General features: G+C 40.8%; 1 protein-coding gene across 6 annotated transcripts in view; it reads right to left on the bottom strand.

The window, feature by feature from the left end:
• The window catches only part of LOC108884240 (microtubule cross-linking factor 1), a 67779-nt gene that overhangs the window by 12147 nt on the left and 38993 nt on the right, over window positions 1–16639 (bottom strand). For 4 of the 6 annotated variants that reach the window (XM_018678025.2, XM_018678027.2, XM_018678030.2 and 1 more), the window contains 7 exons: window positions 14244–14345; window positions 13172–13396; window positions 11102–11272; window positions 7522–7689; window positions 4280–4552; window positions 1818–2165; window positions 432–508 (listed from right to left, as the gene is read on the bottom strand). In XM_018678025.2, coding sequence (XP_018533541.1) covers window positions 432–508; window positions 1818–2165; window positions 4280–4552; window positions 7522–7689; window positions 11102–11272; window positions 13172–13396; window positions 14244–14345 — 1364 coding nt within the window. The remainder of the gene's footprint in view (window positions 1–431; window positions 509–1817; window positions 2166–4279; window positions 4553–7521; window positions 7690–11101; window positions 11273–13171; window positions 13397–14243; window positions 14346–16639) is intronic. The other 2 variants (XM_018678026.2, XM_051069885.1) reach the window with 1 other exon arrangement.

Here is a 16639-nt window from a genome sequence, read left to right as displayed (position 1 = left end):
AAACCAAACATCCCGTCCCAATCGTGATCTCATCTCCCTTATCTTCCCACTGCAGAAAAAATGCTCTTGTATATTTTTATTTTTTTGTGGAGCAACAACTTTCAGTGTTTTAAAACTGTCTGAATTATTTAGCAGCAAAGTGAGCTGGATCACTTCCTCGCCATAAGAGAAACTTTCACAGAAAAATCACCGGGGGGGGGGGGGACTCACTGTCACTTCAAGTTAATAGAATCAACAGCTGACTTTCCCGAGGGATCGATGAGTATGTATGAGCAACAAAAATGCGGCAGCGGGCTGAATAATCTGCAGCCAGTCACACCAGTTCTCTGTGATGTATTTGTTGTTGACATCTATTAAAATGCAGCTGCTTTTAAAGAATAGTTTGCCCATAAAAAGACTCTGAACTCAATTGGACTTGAGGTTTTTTTCACCTGAGCAGACTCCCGCCGCTCATCTCCTCCTCTGGGTACGCGGGAGCACCTTCTCTCTCTGAAATCTCATTCAGGGCCTGAAACACAACAGATACAAAAGTTAAATTGTGTGGAAAAAGGATTCAGTGTAAAAATATTCATGTGCAGCAGCTTCTGGGAAAATAATTACTAGGTTAATCTAAAATGAGTGAACATCTGTCACTTGAAAAGGCTCATTTTAGCACTAAATATTCTACATCTCCTTTTGTAAATTAATGACACCGAGAGACTTTTTTTATTCTAATAAACTTTAACAAAAACACTTTAAAGTCTTGTTGTTCTAATGAATGTTCTGGGATCAAATTTCGAGACTATTTGTTAGTTCAGTTTATTTTGGTAAAGCAGGTGCAATATGAAGAAATAAGCCTGTTACATAATGAATACACAATTAGTAATGAAGATACTTTACTGTCAGCTGAAATTAAATCGTTGTATAAGGGGTCTGTTCCAAACTGAGCTCATTTAAATTAAAATTTACATTTAGATGAATTTCCATTAAGAAGCAGAGTTTCCACCTGAGCACCTACAGTAATAGTCAGTTTTTCCCCACAGTGGAACTATTCAGATAGAAACAAGTTTCTCAAGCTTTTCTGGAGAAATTTTATAGATGTTTTATGCTTCCTTCAGGCTGAGATGGAAACTACAGAGAATAACAGGCTGTGAGTTTGAACCAGGGCAGCGACTAATTAAACTGTCATTAGTTATCAACCAATCCATCATTTTGTCTGTAAAATGTCACCAAAAACGCCACTATTTCCATCGATAAACACAATTCACTTTGCTCTTTATCTGCTCCAACAGTCCAAAACCCAAAGATATTGAGTTTAGTTTCATGTATGACAAAGAAAAACATCACATTCTTACATTCGAGCAGCAGATGGTTCACATTTTTTCTCAAAGAGTCTGTAAAACTGAGCTTCGCCTTGAGCTAAATGCTGTGTTTAGGAGGTATAATATTTAACATGTTCATTAGTTTTCACAGGTATTTGGTCATAAACAATAAAGTACAGGACACATTAAAGTTTTGACCTCATGGTGGCTTCATGTGAAAATTTCAGATCACAAAAAATACTAAAATTCAACCTCAGGGGGACATGAATATGTGTGACAAATTTCAAGGCCATCCATCCAATAGTTGTAAAGATATTTTACTTAAAACCAGAAATGTCACCCTCATCACCAGAGTCATTAGGATTCATCCTCTGGGAACCACGAACGTCTGTACAAAGATTTTTATAGCAATCCATCTAATAGAGATGTTTCTCTCTGGACTAAAGTGATCTGAACCAATCAATGATGTGTTCACTGACCCATCATTTCAGCTCTAGTTCGAATCACGCTCCTTACCTCCTTCATGCAGGGGAACCTCTTCTCACTCTCCAGTCTGGAGGGTGGAGGGACCTCCAGGCCGCTGAGGGGGTCCAGAGACAAGGCGTCCAGGAACAGGTTCTCTGTCGGGCCTTTCAGCCTCATGGCAGCCCCCTGCTCCTCCAGCATGGCCTCAGAGTCAGAGTGGGAGCGTGTGGAGGGGACCAGGACGGGGGTGGACGTACAGGGGGAGCGTGGGGAGCGCGGGGAGCGGGGCGACCGGGGGGCGTTGCAGGGACTGTCCTGAGGAGAGAACACGCCTCTGTGGGCCGAGCTGCCGTCTTTGACGTCGATGCCCTCACCTCGCCGGTTCAGCTCTCTCTGCATCTGCATGAAGAATAACACACAGAGGTTCAAATGAAGTGATCAGTCAGGTTTACTGTGGATGAAATCACAATAGACTGGAGTCCATATGTTAGGGGTATAGTCAGAATTCATTTATTACTATTTTTTAGTCACAGCAGAGGTGTATTCTCTGTGGATGGCAGCGTTGGACAGTCCACCACTTTGGTCTGGACTTAAATATCTGCAATAACTACTGGATGGACAGTTATGAAAACTGATCCAGATGTTCACGTCCACTTCTGGTTGAATTATAGAAGCACCACCATCAAGTCAAGATTTCAGTTTGTGTTCTACTTACTCCAATCTTCCTCAACTTTACGTTGTGTTTAGTGCTAATTAGCAAATGTTAGCATGCTACAACTACAGCTGAACTAAGATGGTGAACACTGGAAAACATTATACCTGCTAAACGTCAGCATGTTAGCATTGTCACTGTGACCATGCTTGTGTTTGTGTTTAACTCACGGTTACGCTTCCCACATGGACATGAACATCTGGAGCTTCTACACCTGGCAAACCAATATTCTCCTCAACTGCAGAGGGCAGCTCCTCAGTGTTGTCAGTTTTTACCTGCACATTCACGTCTGTGTAGTTAGAAAATGTCTGATATGTGCTGACAGGTGAAAACATGAAGCCGTGATGTCTCTGTGGTAGCACGAGCCCTGTCTGTTCACGACAGTGAGGCTTTGATGATTAATAAAGGTTAAATTAAATCCTGAGTACCTGCTTCATATGTAATGGTTTACATATTTATTTATTTTTAAAGATCAGGTCATAATTTTTCATGTTTTAGCTAAATATGATGCACCATGTACAAATGTGTACACTTAAACCGCACTCAACTTCTGCTTTTTGTTAGTTAGTGGTCCAAAACATTAAACTCCAGCTGATATTATTAGCTGATAACATTATTTAAAGTTTTGAAAAACTTCAGTTGTCATTTTATTCTATGTAATAGAACGTAATGTAGCTGCATTTTTCTGTTAACTCATGACATATACAACAGCTATGCTAATATAATTTGCTACAGCAGCCAGGGTGATTTATTAAAACCCCTGTTATGGTTCTTTACATTCACATTATGTCTCAATTATGCAGTTAAGAGGTTTATGCCAAATATGCTCCACCTTGCTTTCCTGTAATTTAACACACAAACTGCGCTCTTCAAGTCTTTTCCTCGACTCTCAGCGACACACCTGCAGTACTCAGGGTTAAGCGCCTTGCTCCAGGTTTGAGGTTAAAGGAGCACAAGCCGCATTACACATTCACTTTCACCCTGCCAGTCCGAGCAGTTCAGCCGGTGACCTGTGCTTTATGCTTTGCTGCAACATCGCTGAATAATGCATCTCTGTTTCCTGCTCTGTGTCTCCATTCAGCGGTGCATCAGCAGTTTTTTTTTCTGCGCTGGTAAACGTGAGCTGTATTCAGAGAGAGAGAGAGTTCCTGGTATTATTATTCCTGTCCCTGCTTTATATGTTAATACCCTCACGCTCATATCATACTAACCAGCGCATGTTGCCTGAACATCAGACACAGACGAGGTGAGACGCTGCAGTTCCTCTAATTAAATCTCACAAAGGACATAAATTATTCAGTAATCCTCGGTATCTATTGTATCTTGCCTTGACAATCCCAAAGTACCAAACAACGGAGACAGTAATCGCCTTGGGGGCTTTGTCACCATTTCTCTCTCGCATCTATTCAAAAACAAATACTCATACATAACTTAACAAGCAGAGGCTTCAGATTGTTACGTTCTGATGCATTTTTACAGTTTGATCTGTAAAGTTTGTGAAGAAGGCGTCAAGTTAAAATTGGTTTTAGTGCTGCAGCTAAAGATGGTTTTTATTATCCATTATTTTGTTGATTATCTTTACATTTAATGATTAATTCTTTGTATATAAAATGGGAAAATAGTTAAAAAATAGTTCTCAATAATTCCCCCGCTCTATCTCTTTCTCTGTCCACCTTTATTTCTCTCTCCTGTCTTAATCTGATATTACCTGATTAAATATATTTTGCCATCTTGGTCTGGTCTCTGTTGCAAAAGAGGTTTTCAACCTCAGTTTCAACCTTTCTCCTTATCCTCTCCTCACCCTCTCCATCTTGCGGTGGAGCTCCCTCATGCTGCCGTCCCACTCCTGTCGCTCCCGGTCGAAGCGCTCCAGGAGCTCGGCCCTCTCGCGGCTCCACCTCTTCTCTCCGTGCTGCAGCTTCCAGCGGAGGTCCAGGGAGGTGCTGTGGCTCTCAGCCAGCAGGCGCTGGTGCTCCTCGCGTTCCTGCTTCAAGGCCCACTCGGGGTCTCCGGCCGGCTCCCCTTCATCTCCCTGAGCTTCACCTCGCACCTTGCCTGGTGCCTCCTCCTCCAACTGGTCACGGAGAAAACACAGGGATGTGGTGCTGATTAGTTATTGTTAACCAGCACAGTACATTACAAAGAGACGATGAATATACAATAAATAAAAAACTAATGAAGATATATTTAAGAAAAAGCACACAATCTGAACCAGTATGTGTGAAAAAACAAGCGTATTTCCAAAATATTAAACTTTTCCTTTAACAACCTTAAAGGAGACAAAAGGGGAACTAGATTTATTGCCTCACGTTTGTGTGCCTCTGCCAAATAGACAAGTTTTAAATTCATATACTGTAACCATGCTACAAAGAAGCTACAAATTCTAAAACGTGGAGGCCTCACACACATCATTTTCCCTATTAGACATCTGTAGTGTTGTATTGTGTGAATTAGTCAGCAGTTATGACCTAAAATGGGATTTGTGAGGTCACAGTGCCCTTGACCTTTGACCTTTCACCACCAACTTGTGATAGGTTCGTGCTTGCTTTCTTACTCACTTTATTTGGCACCAATACATCAAGACAAACTCCTTGTTTAAACTCATTTGGCAATAAAGATGACTCTTATTCTAATTCAACTCAAGTCAGAATTAATAAATATGAAGAGAACAAACTGAAATGCTAATGACGAGAAGGTGTCACTAAGTACTGGCGGTTCTTTTGTAGCCGAAAGAGTCAAACAGTAACAACTCGAGCGAGGCCTGTCTGCCCAAATTTAGATTTCAAACCGCACAATTCATGGACCGAGGACTCAGACATCCTGCAGGAATCTTCAAAGCTGCAGGACGACAAGAGGGAAGCCACTCTGGAAACTTTTTTTTCCAGACAGAACTGAGCTTTGTAATCTTCAGACGGGCTTTCATCCCTCAACTTAGCATGGTACAAACCAGAGTCTGCAGAATGGAAGCAAGTGGAAGCTGCCTTCAAACATCAGCTTACATAACTCCCATTCACAAATGTTTGCCTTGTCTTCTTTTATATTGGGGGTTTTAAAACTGTCTGATTACACACTGGAGAGGATGACATGTACAGTAATAGCTGCTGACTGAACGCTAAGAGCCGAGATGTAAGACATTATAAATATAGACGGTTATTTAGGAGCGACCAAACCAGAGCATGAAACATGAGGCTGCCTGAGCAATGATATTAATATCTGGTAACAGTGAGTCAAAAAATAATCACTCCTTACAGTGTATCTACATATAAATACACAGGTGAGGGTAATTCCCACTTCTGCTCTGCTCTACTGGGCTGTGTAATAATCTGGAATTAAAAAAAACACCAAATTTGAAGAACACGTCTGAAGTCTTAATCAGAACGAAAGCGCAGTAGAGCGAGAGAAGAAAGCAACATGGTATTATCAGAAGAAAGTAACTAAATTAGTTCTCATTGAGGCCCTGAGCGACCTCTGCTCTGTGGACGGATATGAACCATGTAAAAGCTCTACAGATTAAAAGCACGAGAGTTAAGAAGATAAGCTTCCTCCTGTAACTCTTAATTGGTTCCCAAAGCTGCAGTTTCCTTTTTATCAGATAAAAGCTGAGAGGAGACACTGCGACTCCGACACTGTGGGTTTCAAATTTTTACCCAGAACAACACAGAGGTTAAGAAGCAACATGTTCAATATCCTCAAATTGATTGTCTATCTGTACCACAAAACACACTCAGCATCAATATCCCTCTGTGCCACACTAATGTACTGCACACTTCCTACAAATTCACTTCCTCTCACTGCCACATTTCGTCAGCTGTGAAACTCAAACACAAACCAAATGGCTGTGAGTTGAGCTAGAGCTGTGGTTTAAGGATACTGGTCCTTTAACAACAGATATTTTCCATTTCCAACATACACTCAGTTGTCAATTTATTAGGGACAGTTGCTAAAACAGTCCAGCACCTACTGAAACTTATTTTAGAGAGGTGTTAATTCAGCTGTACGGCCGTGGAGGATGTAGTTCATGGTGCTGCTCACCTACGTTTATGATGATCGACTAAATATTAGAAACACCTCTAATTATTCCTCTTTGCTGGGATATTAGACTGTGACAGTTTTAAAATGGATGCAGTAAAAACTGCCACTATGTGCATGCAAATTAAACTTGGGAACACTGAAGTGATTCTGTGCACAAAGCAACACACAGTCTGAACCAACTTTCAGTTGCATTGTCTCATTTTTCAGCAAACAAAAACTTGTATAATGCAATAAAAATCCAACACACAGTGGCTTTAATAATGCTCTTAAAGACTTATTTTTCTCACATCTCAGAGTTTCCTTTATCTCTGAATGAATGAGCTTGTTTCTCTGTGTTCAGACAGACTGTGGGAAAATGGATGAATATCACTCATTCATTTTAAGTAGGCTATTATGTTGCAGCTGTCAAATCAGGCGCCTGGTTAAAAAAAAGCTGGGTTGTGCCAGGTCCTGGCTTGTGATAAACCTTAAAACAGGAACCCCGTACTGAAACTGGCCTTTCTGGACTGAATGTCATCAGCTCAGCCCCTTTCTTAATGTTTTTAAAGGTGTCTGTTGGTGCCTAGATGAACATTGAACAATCAGGCACGATGCTGAATTAATTAGTTTGGACAGTGACAGAATATACCCACTGTACACTGCCAAGGTGGTGATTCATCGTTATTTTCTTGGATGCTGTCCTTCTTTCAATTTAATTTTTGAGGGGTGATTATAATTGAATTCTGTGCATTTGTTTGACACATGAGACACAACTTTGAGCTGTTATTCATCACAGAATGACACTGATGAGCCTGAGAGTGCAGACGCTAAAATTTAAGACAAAAACCCCCCAGAAAAACAGGAAGATTTAGTTATTTCTGACTTGTTATTGTTTTGCCCTGAGAGGGATTTCATCCGTGGAAGAGGCAATGTGTTTACTGTCGTCTTGCTGCTTACTGAACGCACCGCTTGTTCTCTACACCAGATTGTGTCCTGTCCCTTTAAAGGTGGGCGCTGAGACGCCATCTGTACCTGGGCAACCTGGCACTTCATCTCTGCCCACTTGACCTCCCAGGCGGCTTTGTCATTGGCGTAGGACTGCTGCAGTTGCCATCGCCGCGTCTCCTCCTCTCGCAGCTCCTCCCGAAACTCCTCCAGCAGCGTCCGCAGGGCCTGCAGCACCCGGCGGTTCTCCCCGAACTGCGGCGAGATGATTCAGACAAAAACAATCAGCAACAAGAAAAACACACACATGTAGGGAAAGGTTAATCGACACACGGCAAGTTCAGCAAGTTTGCTCCTTATCTTGAAATTTGTGATGAGCTTGTCTTTAGTTTTTTATCTGTGTGTGTCCTTTGTTTCTCCTTAAAGCACTTGATGAACCTGCTTTGTAAGTGCTTTTTAAATCAATTTGACTTGAACTTCATCCTCCATCCTGTTTCCTGCTCTGCCCATCCTTTCCCATCCATCCCCTCTCAACTCCAGGCATTGAAGAAAATATGCACACATGGAAGGTTGTAAATAACTGATCAGCTGAAATGAACTGAAATCCCTCAGGAACATCTGAGTAATGCTGCAAAGCTGCAACAAAAACCTTCTGGACAACTACAAGTCTGATTTATCTTGGTCCAATTATGACGTGGGGGGTTTGAGAGATCCTTATTGCTACACTTAAGGTCTGGATTTGGATTCATAAGACTGGAGGCTATGGCAGGTCAGAGGGAATAGAACAGCATGTTATCCCTGAAGTGTCTGCTCAGAGAGGTGTGTGTGTGGAGGACTGTTCGCCTCTGGTGGTCCTGCTGTGGAGAGTCTTCCGGTCTTGGCAGGAGGCAGCGAAGCACAAAGGAGTCTGCGAGTAAAACATCACCTCGAGGTTTTACTACAGCACCGCCGCCTCTGCCAGCCTCAGCTGAGAACACGATATGAGCTCAGGTGTAAAAAGGCCAGAGCACGCCAGACTAGTATTTCCAGGAAAAAGGCAAAATACGCCTTTAAAACACAGTGCTTTAATATTCTTTTAAAGTTCTACTGTTGTGTATCTGAGTAAATATCATATGGCCATCAGGACATCAAGTCTTTTTTTCTTTTCACAAATTCTCTGCTGAAAATATATTTGAAAACAAGATCTGAAAAATCCCCAAAGATGGAGGTTCCCTTTTAAAAGGACCACAACTAGCAGTAATGTATGTAGCTAGCTAGCTCACATCTCTATGAACAAACAGCTGTTTACATCCAGTGTTTCTGAATATGTGGCCTCGTCAATGTTTTCCGTTGATCCTAAAACAACTACACAACCAAGTTTTTTTAATGGTTTGAAACCTGCACTGTTGGTAGAAGGAGACGAGTTGAGTTGTCGTTACGTGCACATGCAGTTTAACTCTTGGAGTGATTGTGCAGAAAGTCTGAAGTCAGTAATGTTTGTGGTATTTCTGAAAATTACGAGTCAGCTCTGTCTGAGGAAATGGCGACCGCTGAGCTCCGTCTTCATCTTGGGGATGAGGAAGTAGTCTGAGGGGCTAAATCAGGTGAACAGGGCCGGTGTTGGACAAGTTCAGATCCACATTCGGCGGATGTTGCTCATTTTCTCAGACCGTGTTGACTTGCAATTTTCAGTGATGCAGGAGCTGTTTAACTCATCTCCTTCTAAACTTATTAATCAACCCTTATAGCATGACAAGCAATATTGTATCTGAGCATGAGAGTGTGTCCCAGTAGTGAAAAAGACTCAAACAAAACATGCATCTGCTCCCAGAAACCAGCTCCAGTTTTGAGGCCCTGGCAGGTGTATTCTTACTACCTCACACGTGTGCACATTTTGATACAGGGGGAAACCGGAGTACTCAGAGGAAACTCACCCATGTGTCAGCAGTTCGCAACCACTGAGGGAAATAAACGTCTCATCTACAGTATTTACAGGATTTATATTTACTGCAACACTTCAGCAGTATCGGACAGAGGCAGTACTGGGATGAATGAATCAGGATTTTCCCTCATCAGTTTGTCTCTAAATCCTCTCTGAGTCCTCACTGAAAACTTTCAATGACCTCTTTATGACTTAACATTACTATTATCTCACTTCAGCTGCAGGAATTATCCTCCGAGCTCGCTCCGCTCTGCTGTAGTAGCCATGTGTGCAAATGCTTACTAAGGCAAGTCTGCATTTCTGCTCTCATGCATAAAGCTTAATATAGTCTACTGGGCATGCTTGTTAAAATAAGAAAACTGCTCACAGAGTAAAGCAACAATGTCAGATCACTGCACAAACCATTTTTATGATGTCGTGGAAAAATCAAAACACAGGACAAAGTAGAGCACTTAGGGCTGCTTAATAATACATCCCACCCAAAATGCTTACATTCTGTCTTTACTCTAACAGAAAGCAAAGTTGTCGACAAGGGCAACGAGAGCAGGTTTGAACTCACGCTACGTCTGGGCAGAAACGCTCAGCAGCCTCAGAAACACAGCCCCTTTTGTCTCTTTCCAATGTAACTCAGAGTTCGTGTGCACTGGGTGTACTCAAAATAATTACAGCCTCTAGTCTAAATAGTTATCTGGGTCAAAATTCTCATCTGCATACCGTGCCAAACAGCGCTAACGAACGCCTGCCAAACTTTTATTTGTGCACAATGAAAATGAATGAGAGAAATAATTACAGGCGTAGCTGCAGTAGATGTCCAAACCCTCTCAATACATCAATTTACTGGAGGAAACACGAATAACTATGACCTAATGTCTTTGCACTACAACTTTACAGTTACACTGGTCATTATGTGTATTACTAAAATTTATCTCTCTCTATTTTACTAATTTTTTAAAATTCTATTTTAATAAGTTTTAATCTTATTTATACATTTTCTATATGTGTTGTAATCAGGGGCAACATCTGCATTAAACTGTGCAATCCTGAACTGTAAAATGTCAATAAAGCTTAATGATGAAAGAAACCATGAGCGACGTTAGCTACCATAAAACTGCTGTTAGAGAAAAAATGGTGAATAATATGAAATAACTGATTAACTGAGTGGCATGTTTTCATGAATTTGAAGATTTTAAGGTAAGATAAGACTTAATTGATTCCCAGGCAGGGAAATATAAAATATACATAATGAAAACAGCAAATGAGCGCACGACTGTACATGTAGTGCAAAAAGACACGATAAAGGTCAGTAAAAGAAGACCAAACAGGTCTTAAATGTGTCTAAAGTGTTAGATTACCAATACAAATGTTACAAATAATCTGGTTCAGTCAAACACTAAGGCAGGAAGTGTAAATGTCTATATATTGTTTCTAAAATTCTGATCACTGTGGGCAAAATAATGAGTTGATTTTAAGCTGCTGTGCAGATTTTTCAGAAGGATATGGCCTCTCTTATTTCCACTATAATTTAGTTTTCACCAAGAGCTGAGGTTAATATGAGTTTATCTGCCTGAAGACTTGGAGATCACCACCACGGTGATGAAAGAAAAACTTAACTGGTGGTCAAAACTCAAACTTTATGGTCAAAAATCTATGTCACCATTCTCCAACCAAGAGCAGTCACAGAAGTCGGAGTTCAGTTCGATTATCTTTCACCTAAAGACCAGTGCAGATGGTGAAATAACTGGGTACCTGTCTTTGATGCTGCAGGTGTTGATCAGGTGACGGCAGAGGGATGATGGGCCCGGGGTCTGGGACGTCCCCCGGAGTTTGCGGTAAACACAGTCTGTCGTCTTGATCCGACTCCCCCTCCGCCTGCTCCATTATCACTCCCAGCTCTGGGATGCCCTCCAACTTCTCAAACTGGAACAGATGATGAAAAGCCGTGTTTTGAAATCATGCTCTCATTTTTTTTCTTTGTCTGTACCAACACATTCTGTTTCAGGCTCACAATCACTGAGCCTTTCCCAGCATGCACTGGGGGAAACGGCAGAGAAGCACTCTGGATGAATCTCCAGTCTTTTACCAGGGAACTGGGCCATTCTTTTTGACTAGTTTATAAAACTGAGAGGCATCATTCAAATGTTCTGTTTCTAAATGTGGGCACTGTGAAGCACAATCAGACTGTAACTGTGGCTTTAAAAATAAATTAGACTTGAGAAAACGCTCTGTTGGGATCCAATGTCAAGTCAAGGACGTGTGGTACACATACAGCAAGGTTCACGTGGACTCCTCATTGCTGCACCATCTGCAGGCGAAAATGAGGTTTCCCGACAAGATACTGCATGAATAAACTGATGAGTCAAGATATATTACATCCAGTTGAAAAGCTACAGTGTAGGGTTACATAAAAAATCCAAGATGAAATAAAGCCTGTGGCAAAAGAAGTGTTTGTCTAGTCTCTATTTGTGATTAATATTAGAGTAACAACAACAGAGCAAATAAAAGTAGTTTGTTTAGGGGAAACAGAAGGAGCTGAGAATGATCAGTAATTACAGAAGCTCAGTTTCCATCTAGAGAAAACCCGAGGGAAAAGACTTCACACCACTGACCAAACTGCTCTGTGACCTCTGAGGGATGTGCAGCATCAGGCCGTGAATGTTTATCATCTGAACGTCCCCGAAAAACAACAACAAAAAAACAAAACCAGCAAAACATGAGTCTCACAAATTACAAGTTCAATCAACCAGAAGCCCGAGAAGAAGATAACACAAAAAAAGTGTAGCGTCATTGACCTGCGAAGCAACAAGCCGAGCAGCAAATGGAGTCGTTCAATCAACTGGGAAACCAGTTAACCAGACTATCAATCAGTCCTGCAGCGGTGGGAAGTACACACCTGTGTACACAAGTGTGCGCAGGACTGGAGGTGATTCAGGATGAGTCACCTGTTGGTTTTTACCTTTTCATTCCTAATGATCGACTCAGACTATAACCTGGAATGTTTTGGTTCTTCGTGGGCCAAGAACTGTAACGTACCATTTACAGTGTTTGCAACATGTTTGATTTTAACCTTAATTATTCAGTCAGTTTCCAGTTTATTAGGTACACCAAGATAAAACTAATGCAGTCTAACAGTAGAGGTGAACAAGAGGTGTTTCTGTTACTTAGCCTACTCTCACTGTTATAACGAGGAGAGGACAGTCAATACAACACTTTTTCAACAAAAACAGAAAGTTATAACCTTCATGGAGGTATGATTTTTTGCAGGACTGCTGTATTATACTGCATTAGTTTGGCTTGGTGTAGCTAATAAGCTGGAAACTGAGTGTATGTCACTCATGTCCTGAGGGTTATTCTGACATTTGACACAAAATCTACAGGATAAAGAACAATTCTTCAACAACAGGAATGAAATCCTGGAAGTTATTTGCCATTCAACTTCTAAATCGAATACTGAGAAATCCCGAGATATTATGAGAGGAAATGTCCACATAACAGAAACCAGCATAGAGACACATCTGAGGCAAAGACGCGATACAGTAGTTAACTTCTCCCTCCACAAATTCTGTTCAATTCCTCAAAATAAATGTGTAAGAATTCACAAAAAATGGTGCAGAGAAGAAGCAACTCTCCAAGAATCAGCTGCAACAACTTGTAAAATGAAACTTCAAAACTTTTTCTCTCAGGTTTTTCTACTAATTATCTCCATTACTTCAACTTTCCCACACTATCAACGTTGCTCTCATTCACAAATTCTTACATCATCGTAGTATCATGTCATTAGGAAGTGCCTTAACCTAACTTATCAAACTTCTGACTCACCTCCGGGTGCACCGTCTCTTCTCCGGGGTCGTCCTTGCGGCTGAGCCTCCAGTGCATCAGGATCCACCTGAGCTTCATGTAGAAGATGATGGTGTTGCGTCTGAACAGGCGAACCTCTTGTTGCAGCATGGCCCTCTCCTGGGCCCAGGGCACCTCATGAGTCTGAAGCCCCTGCAGCTCCAGACCTCCACGCTGGGCCTCCAGACGCAAACGCTCATCCTCCTGCTGGGAATCGGATCGGGGGGAACAAACTGAGAATTCTGTATGTTCTAATAGTTTTTAATGGCGCTTTAGTCGTCACAGTCACAGTAAATAAACGACATGTGAAGAATGAATCCTGTAATTTCTATGATTCTGAAAAAGCTCTTAGCAAAAACATGTGATGTTAATTGTATTATATATGATTATTTTCACTCATTCACTCATTTCATTGCCTCTTGCCCAATTTTCATTATAAATGAATGGTTTTGTCCTTTAATTGCTCACAGTTCCCCGGAAGCCAAGTTGACATTTTCAAACTGTTTGATTTGTCCAAAGCCCAAACACATCCAGATTAATATCAGAAGGCAAAGCAAATATTTACATTTTTAAAAGTAGGAATCAAAGTTTTTTTTTTTTTTTTTTAGCATTTTTTTGTAAAAATAAACTTAATTAATTTTCTGTTGATTGGTGAACTGTTTCAGCCCTAAAGGAGACTGTACTTTTTGTATGATTGACATGACCAAGAGCATTTTTAAACAGATAAATTCATTGCTTTTTGGGGTTTACATTCCTTTAAAAGATCATTTTGTAGGAGTAGATGTCATGCTGATCATATTTCGAACTTCATGACCACGATGTCAGGCTAAAGTAAGTTTTATGGACGTTGCATATGTCAGATTTAAGATTAGAGGTATGAATATTAAAGCTGAAATCCAAACTTTCTTCCCTCCCAAGTGGTGGATTTAATTAAAATTATGTTCAGACTTTGGCAAAGATATCAGAGCCAGTGAAGTGTGATGCTGCGGGGCTTATGTTCCTGTTTGTAATCTAAAGAAACCCAGACGTGGTGTGACCGACTGCATTACTGTACCTGAGGCAGAGAGACGACAGCCTCCCGCTCCTCTGTTGCCGCTCTCAGCCTTCGTTCATGATCCAGACGAAACTGGATGTCAGAGGCAGGCGTGTCCCGGAGCTGAACCCACAACAGCACAGCACACAGTTACTTTACCAACACTTTGGATAAGTTACATCACATATTGATATCCCAATAACACACAAACAGGGATTTGTGTTTGAGTCGATTATGACTTGATTATGTTTGTTCTCCGCATTTTCTTCAGCAAAACAAAAAATTCACAGGACTGAAAAACCTCAAATGAGATCTGACAAGTAGAAATCCATTATAACTTCTTCTGCAACATCTCAGGAAATGATTATAATTTAATCCTGCACATTTCAGCCTGAACTAAGTATTTCTTCATCTCACAACATCGAAGTCTTAAAGGAACAGGCTCACATTTTGGGAAATTCCCTTAGATACTGTTGTGCTAAGAGAAGACTGATAACACTCTCTATAGTCAGTATGTAGATGTAGCCAGCAGCTTGTTAGCTTAGCTTAGCATAAAGACTGGAAACAGGGGGAAACAGCTAGCCTGGCTTTATCTAAAGGTGAGAAAAACAGGGTACTATTACATCTGAAGATGACCTAAACTGAACTAAAATGTTACATCTTGTTTTTTTATTTATACAGAAATCTAAGTGTTTTAAGTGCTGGGCTGTATCTTGGCTGGGAGCAGTAACTTCCTGGAGTCTCTGCGTAATGACTGCCAACAAACAAATAGTGTGGTGCAGTCTGGTGCACCACCCATAAAATGGCAAATTGTCATTTTAACATTAGATTTTAACATTACTGAGCTTTAGAGGTGCTGGTAGGTAGATTCTTTTACCTTAGGACAGAGCTAGGCTAGCTGTTTTCCCCTGTTTCCAGTTTTTATGCTAAGCTAAGCTAAGCTAACTGTCTCCTGGGTCCGACTTTATATTTAGCATACACACACAGTTGTATTGATCTTCTCATCAAGCCTTCAACAAGCATGTTTGCTTAATTAAGTTACTGCCTACCTTCTCTGAATTACCAAAGTTATCTTTGGTTTATTAGAATAGTGACTAGAGCACCATGAAGAACAAAAATGTTACTGTTGTCATATAAACACTTTTTTAAAAACTTAAACAAACCTAAAAACATTTATATTATAAAAATAAAATTCACTGAGTATTTCTAATATGCTCTTAATTGTCCTCTATCAAGTGTTATCTCCCAAAATGCCTGTAATAATCATTAAATATTACTGTATATGCCGAACATCACAATTGAAAGAGGAAATTAATGCATGTCAGGTTTTATTTTTTACTACAGGTGGAAAAATGCTCAAAGGGAAATGAGATGCTCATGTTTATGGTTTTGAATGTAATGATACTTCTTCAGTTGTCGGCTTGTTTAGAAGATTTCCCTTAAGTGTTTCTCCCAAAAAAGCCTCACAATTTGGAAATTGCAGCAGTTTATAAAGCGATTTCTTTTCTCTATCCGGTGCTGGGGCCTTGACTGTACCCTGCAACAGTAAGTTGAGCTGTTCAGTGTGTACTGACCCTGGATCACCTCCCTGTCAGCCCAATGTCAAATGCAAATCACACAGGCCTACAGCGCAGCGCTAATCCTGCCATATCCAAGCTGCTTTCCCATTCATTCATTTCACCTCACAGATTACACTGCAGCAGAAAGCACAGGGACAAAAAAGAAATCCACACGAATGTGCCATAACTGTAACTGTAATAGTTATGTGTCACATCACCGCTGCCAGCACTCTGCATTACATAACGGCCAGCAATTTCTCTATGAAAACAAGCATGAGGCAGCGATTATGAATCACGGCGTCCTGCGATTACACAGCCGGTTTATTAAACAGCCGAGTCACTGAAGGGTTTAACAGACCTGAGCTGATGTGTGCTGCAGCAACGTTACCACTCGCCTCTCCGTCTGTGCTCTTTGATTTTCTCAGCGAGTTAAAAGTGACACTTGTGTTTAAGCTGCACTTTCACGTGTTTAATTTGCAGAGTCATGACTGTGCAGCCGGTTGTGATGAACCGGTGCCAGAGGGCATCACTACAGAGTGACACAGCCGTGATACACTGAGTGAATTAGAGCTGCAATGAGTAGTCCATTAATCTGCAACTATTTTCACAATCAAATAATCGTTATAGTCATTTCTTAAATAAAAATAGCCTCTGAAATGTGAGGATTTGATGCTTTTCTTTGCCACACACAATAATAAAATGAATATCTTGAGGTTTGAGACTGTTGGTCTGACAAAACAAAAAAAATCTGAAGATGTCACTTTGGTCTGGGGATAATCATAACAGGCATTTTTAAAACTATTTTCTAGCATTTTATAGACAAAACAATTAATCTACTAACTGAAAAAATAATTAGCA

Source organism: Lates calcarifer, linkage group LG4 (assembly GCF_001640805.2).
Source record: "Lates calcarifer isolate ASB-BC8 linkage group LG4, TLL_Latcal_v3, whole genome shotgun sequence".
In the NCBI taxonomy this organism is placed as follows: domain Eukaryota; kingdom Metazoa; phylum Chordata; class Actinopteri; family Centropomidae; genus Lates; species Lates calcarifer.
The sequence above is the reverse complement of the archived record's forward strand: the minus strand, read 5'-3'. Positions and strand labels throughout refer to the sequence as shown.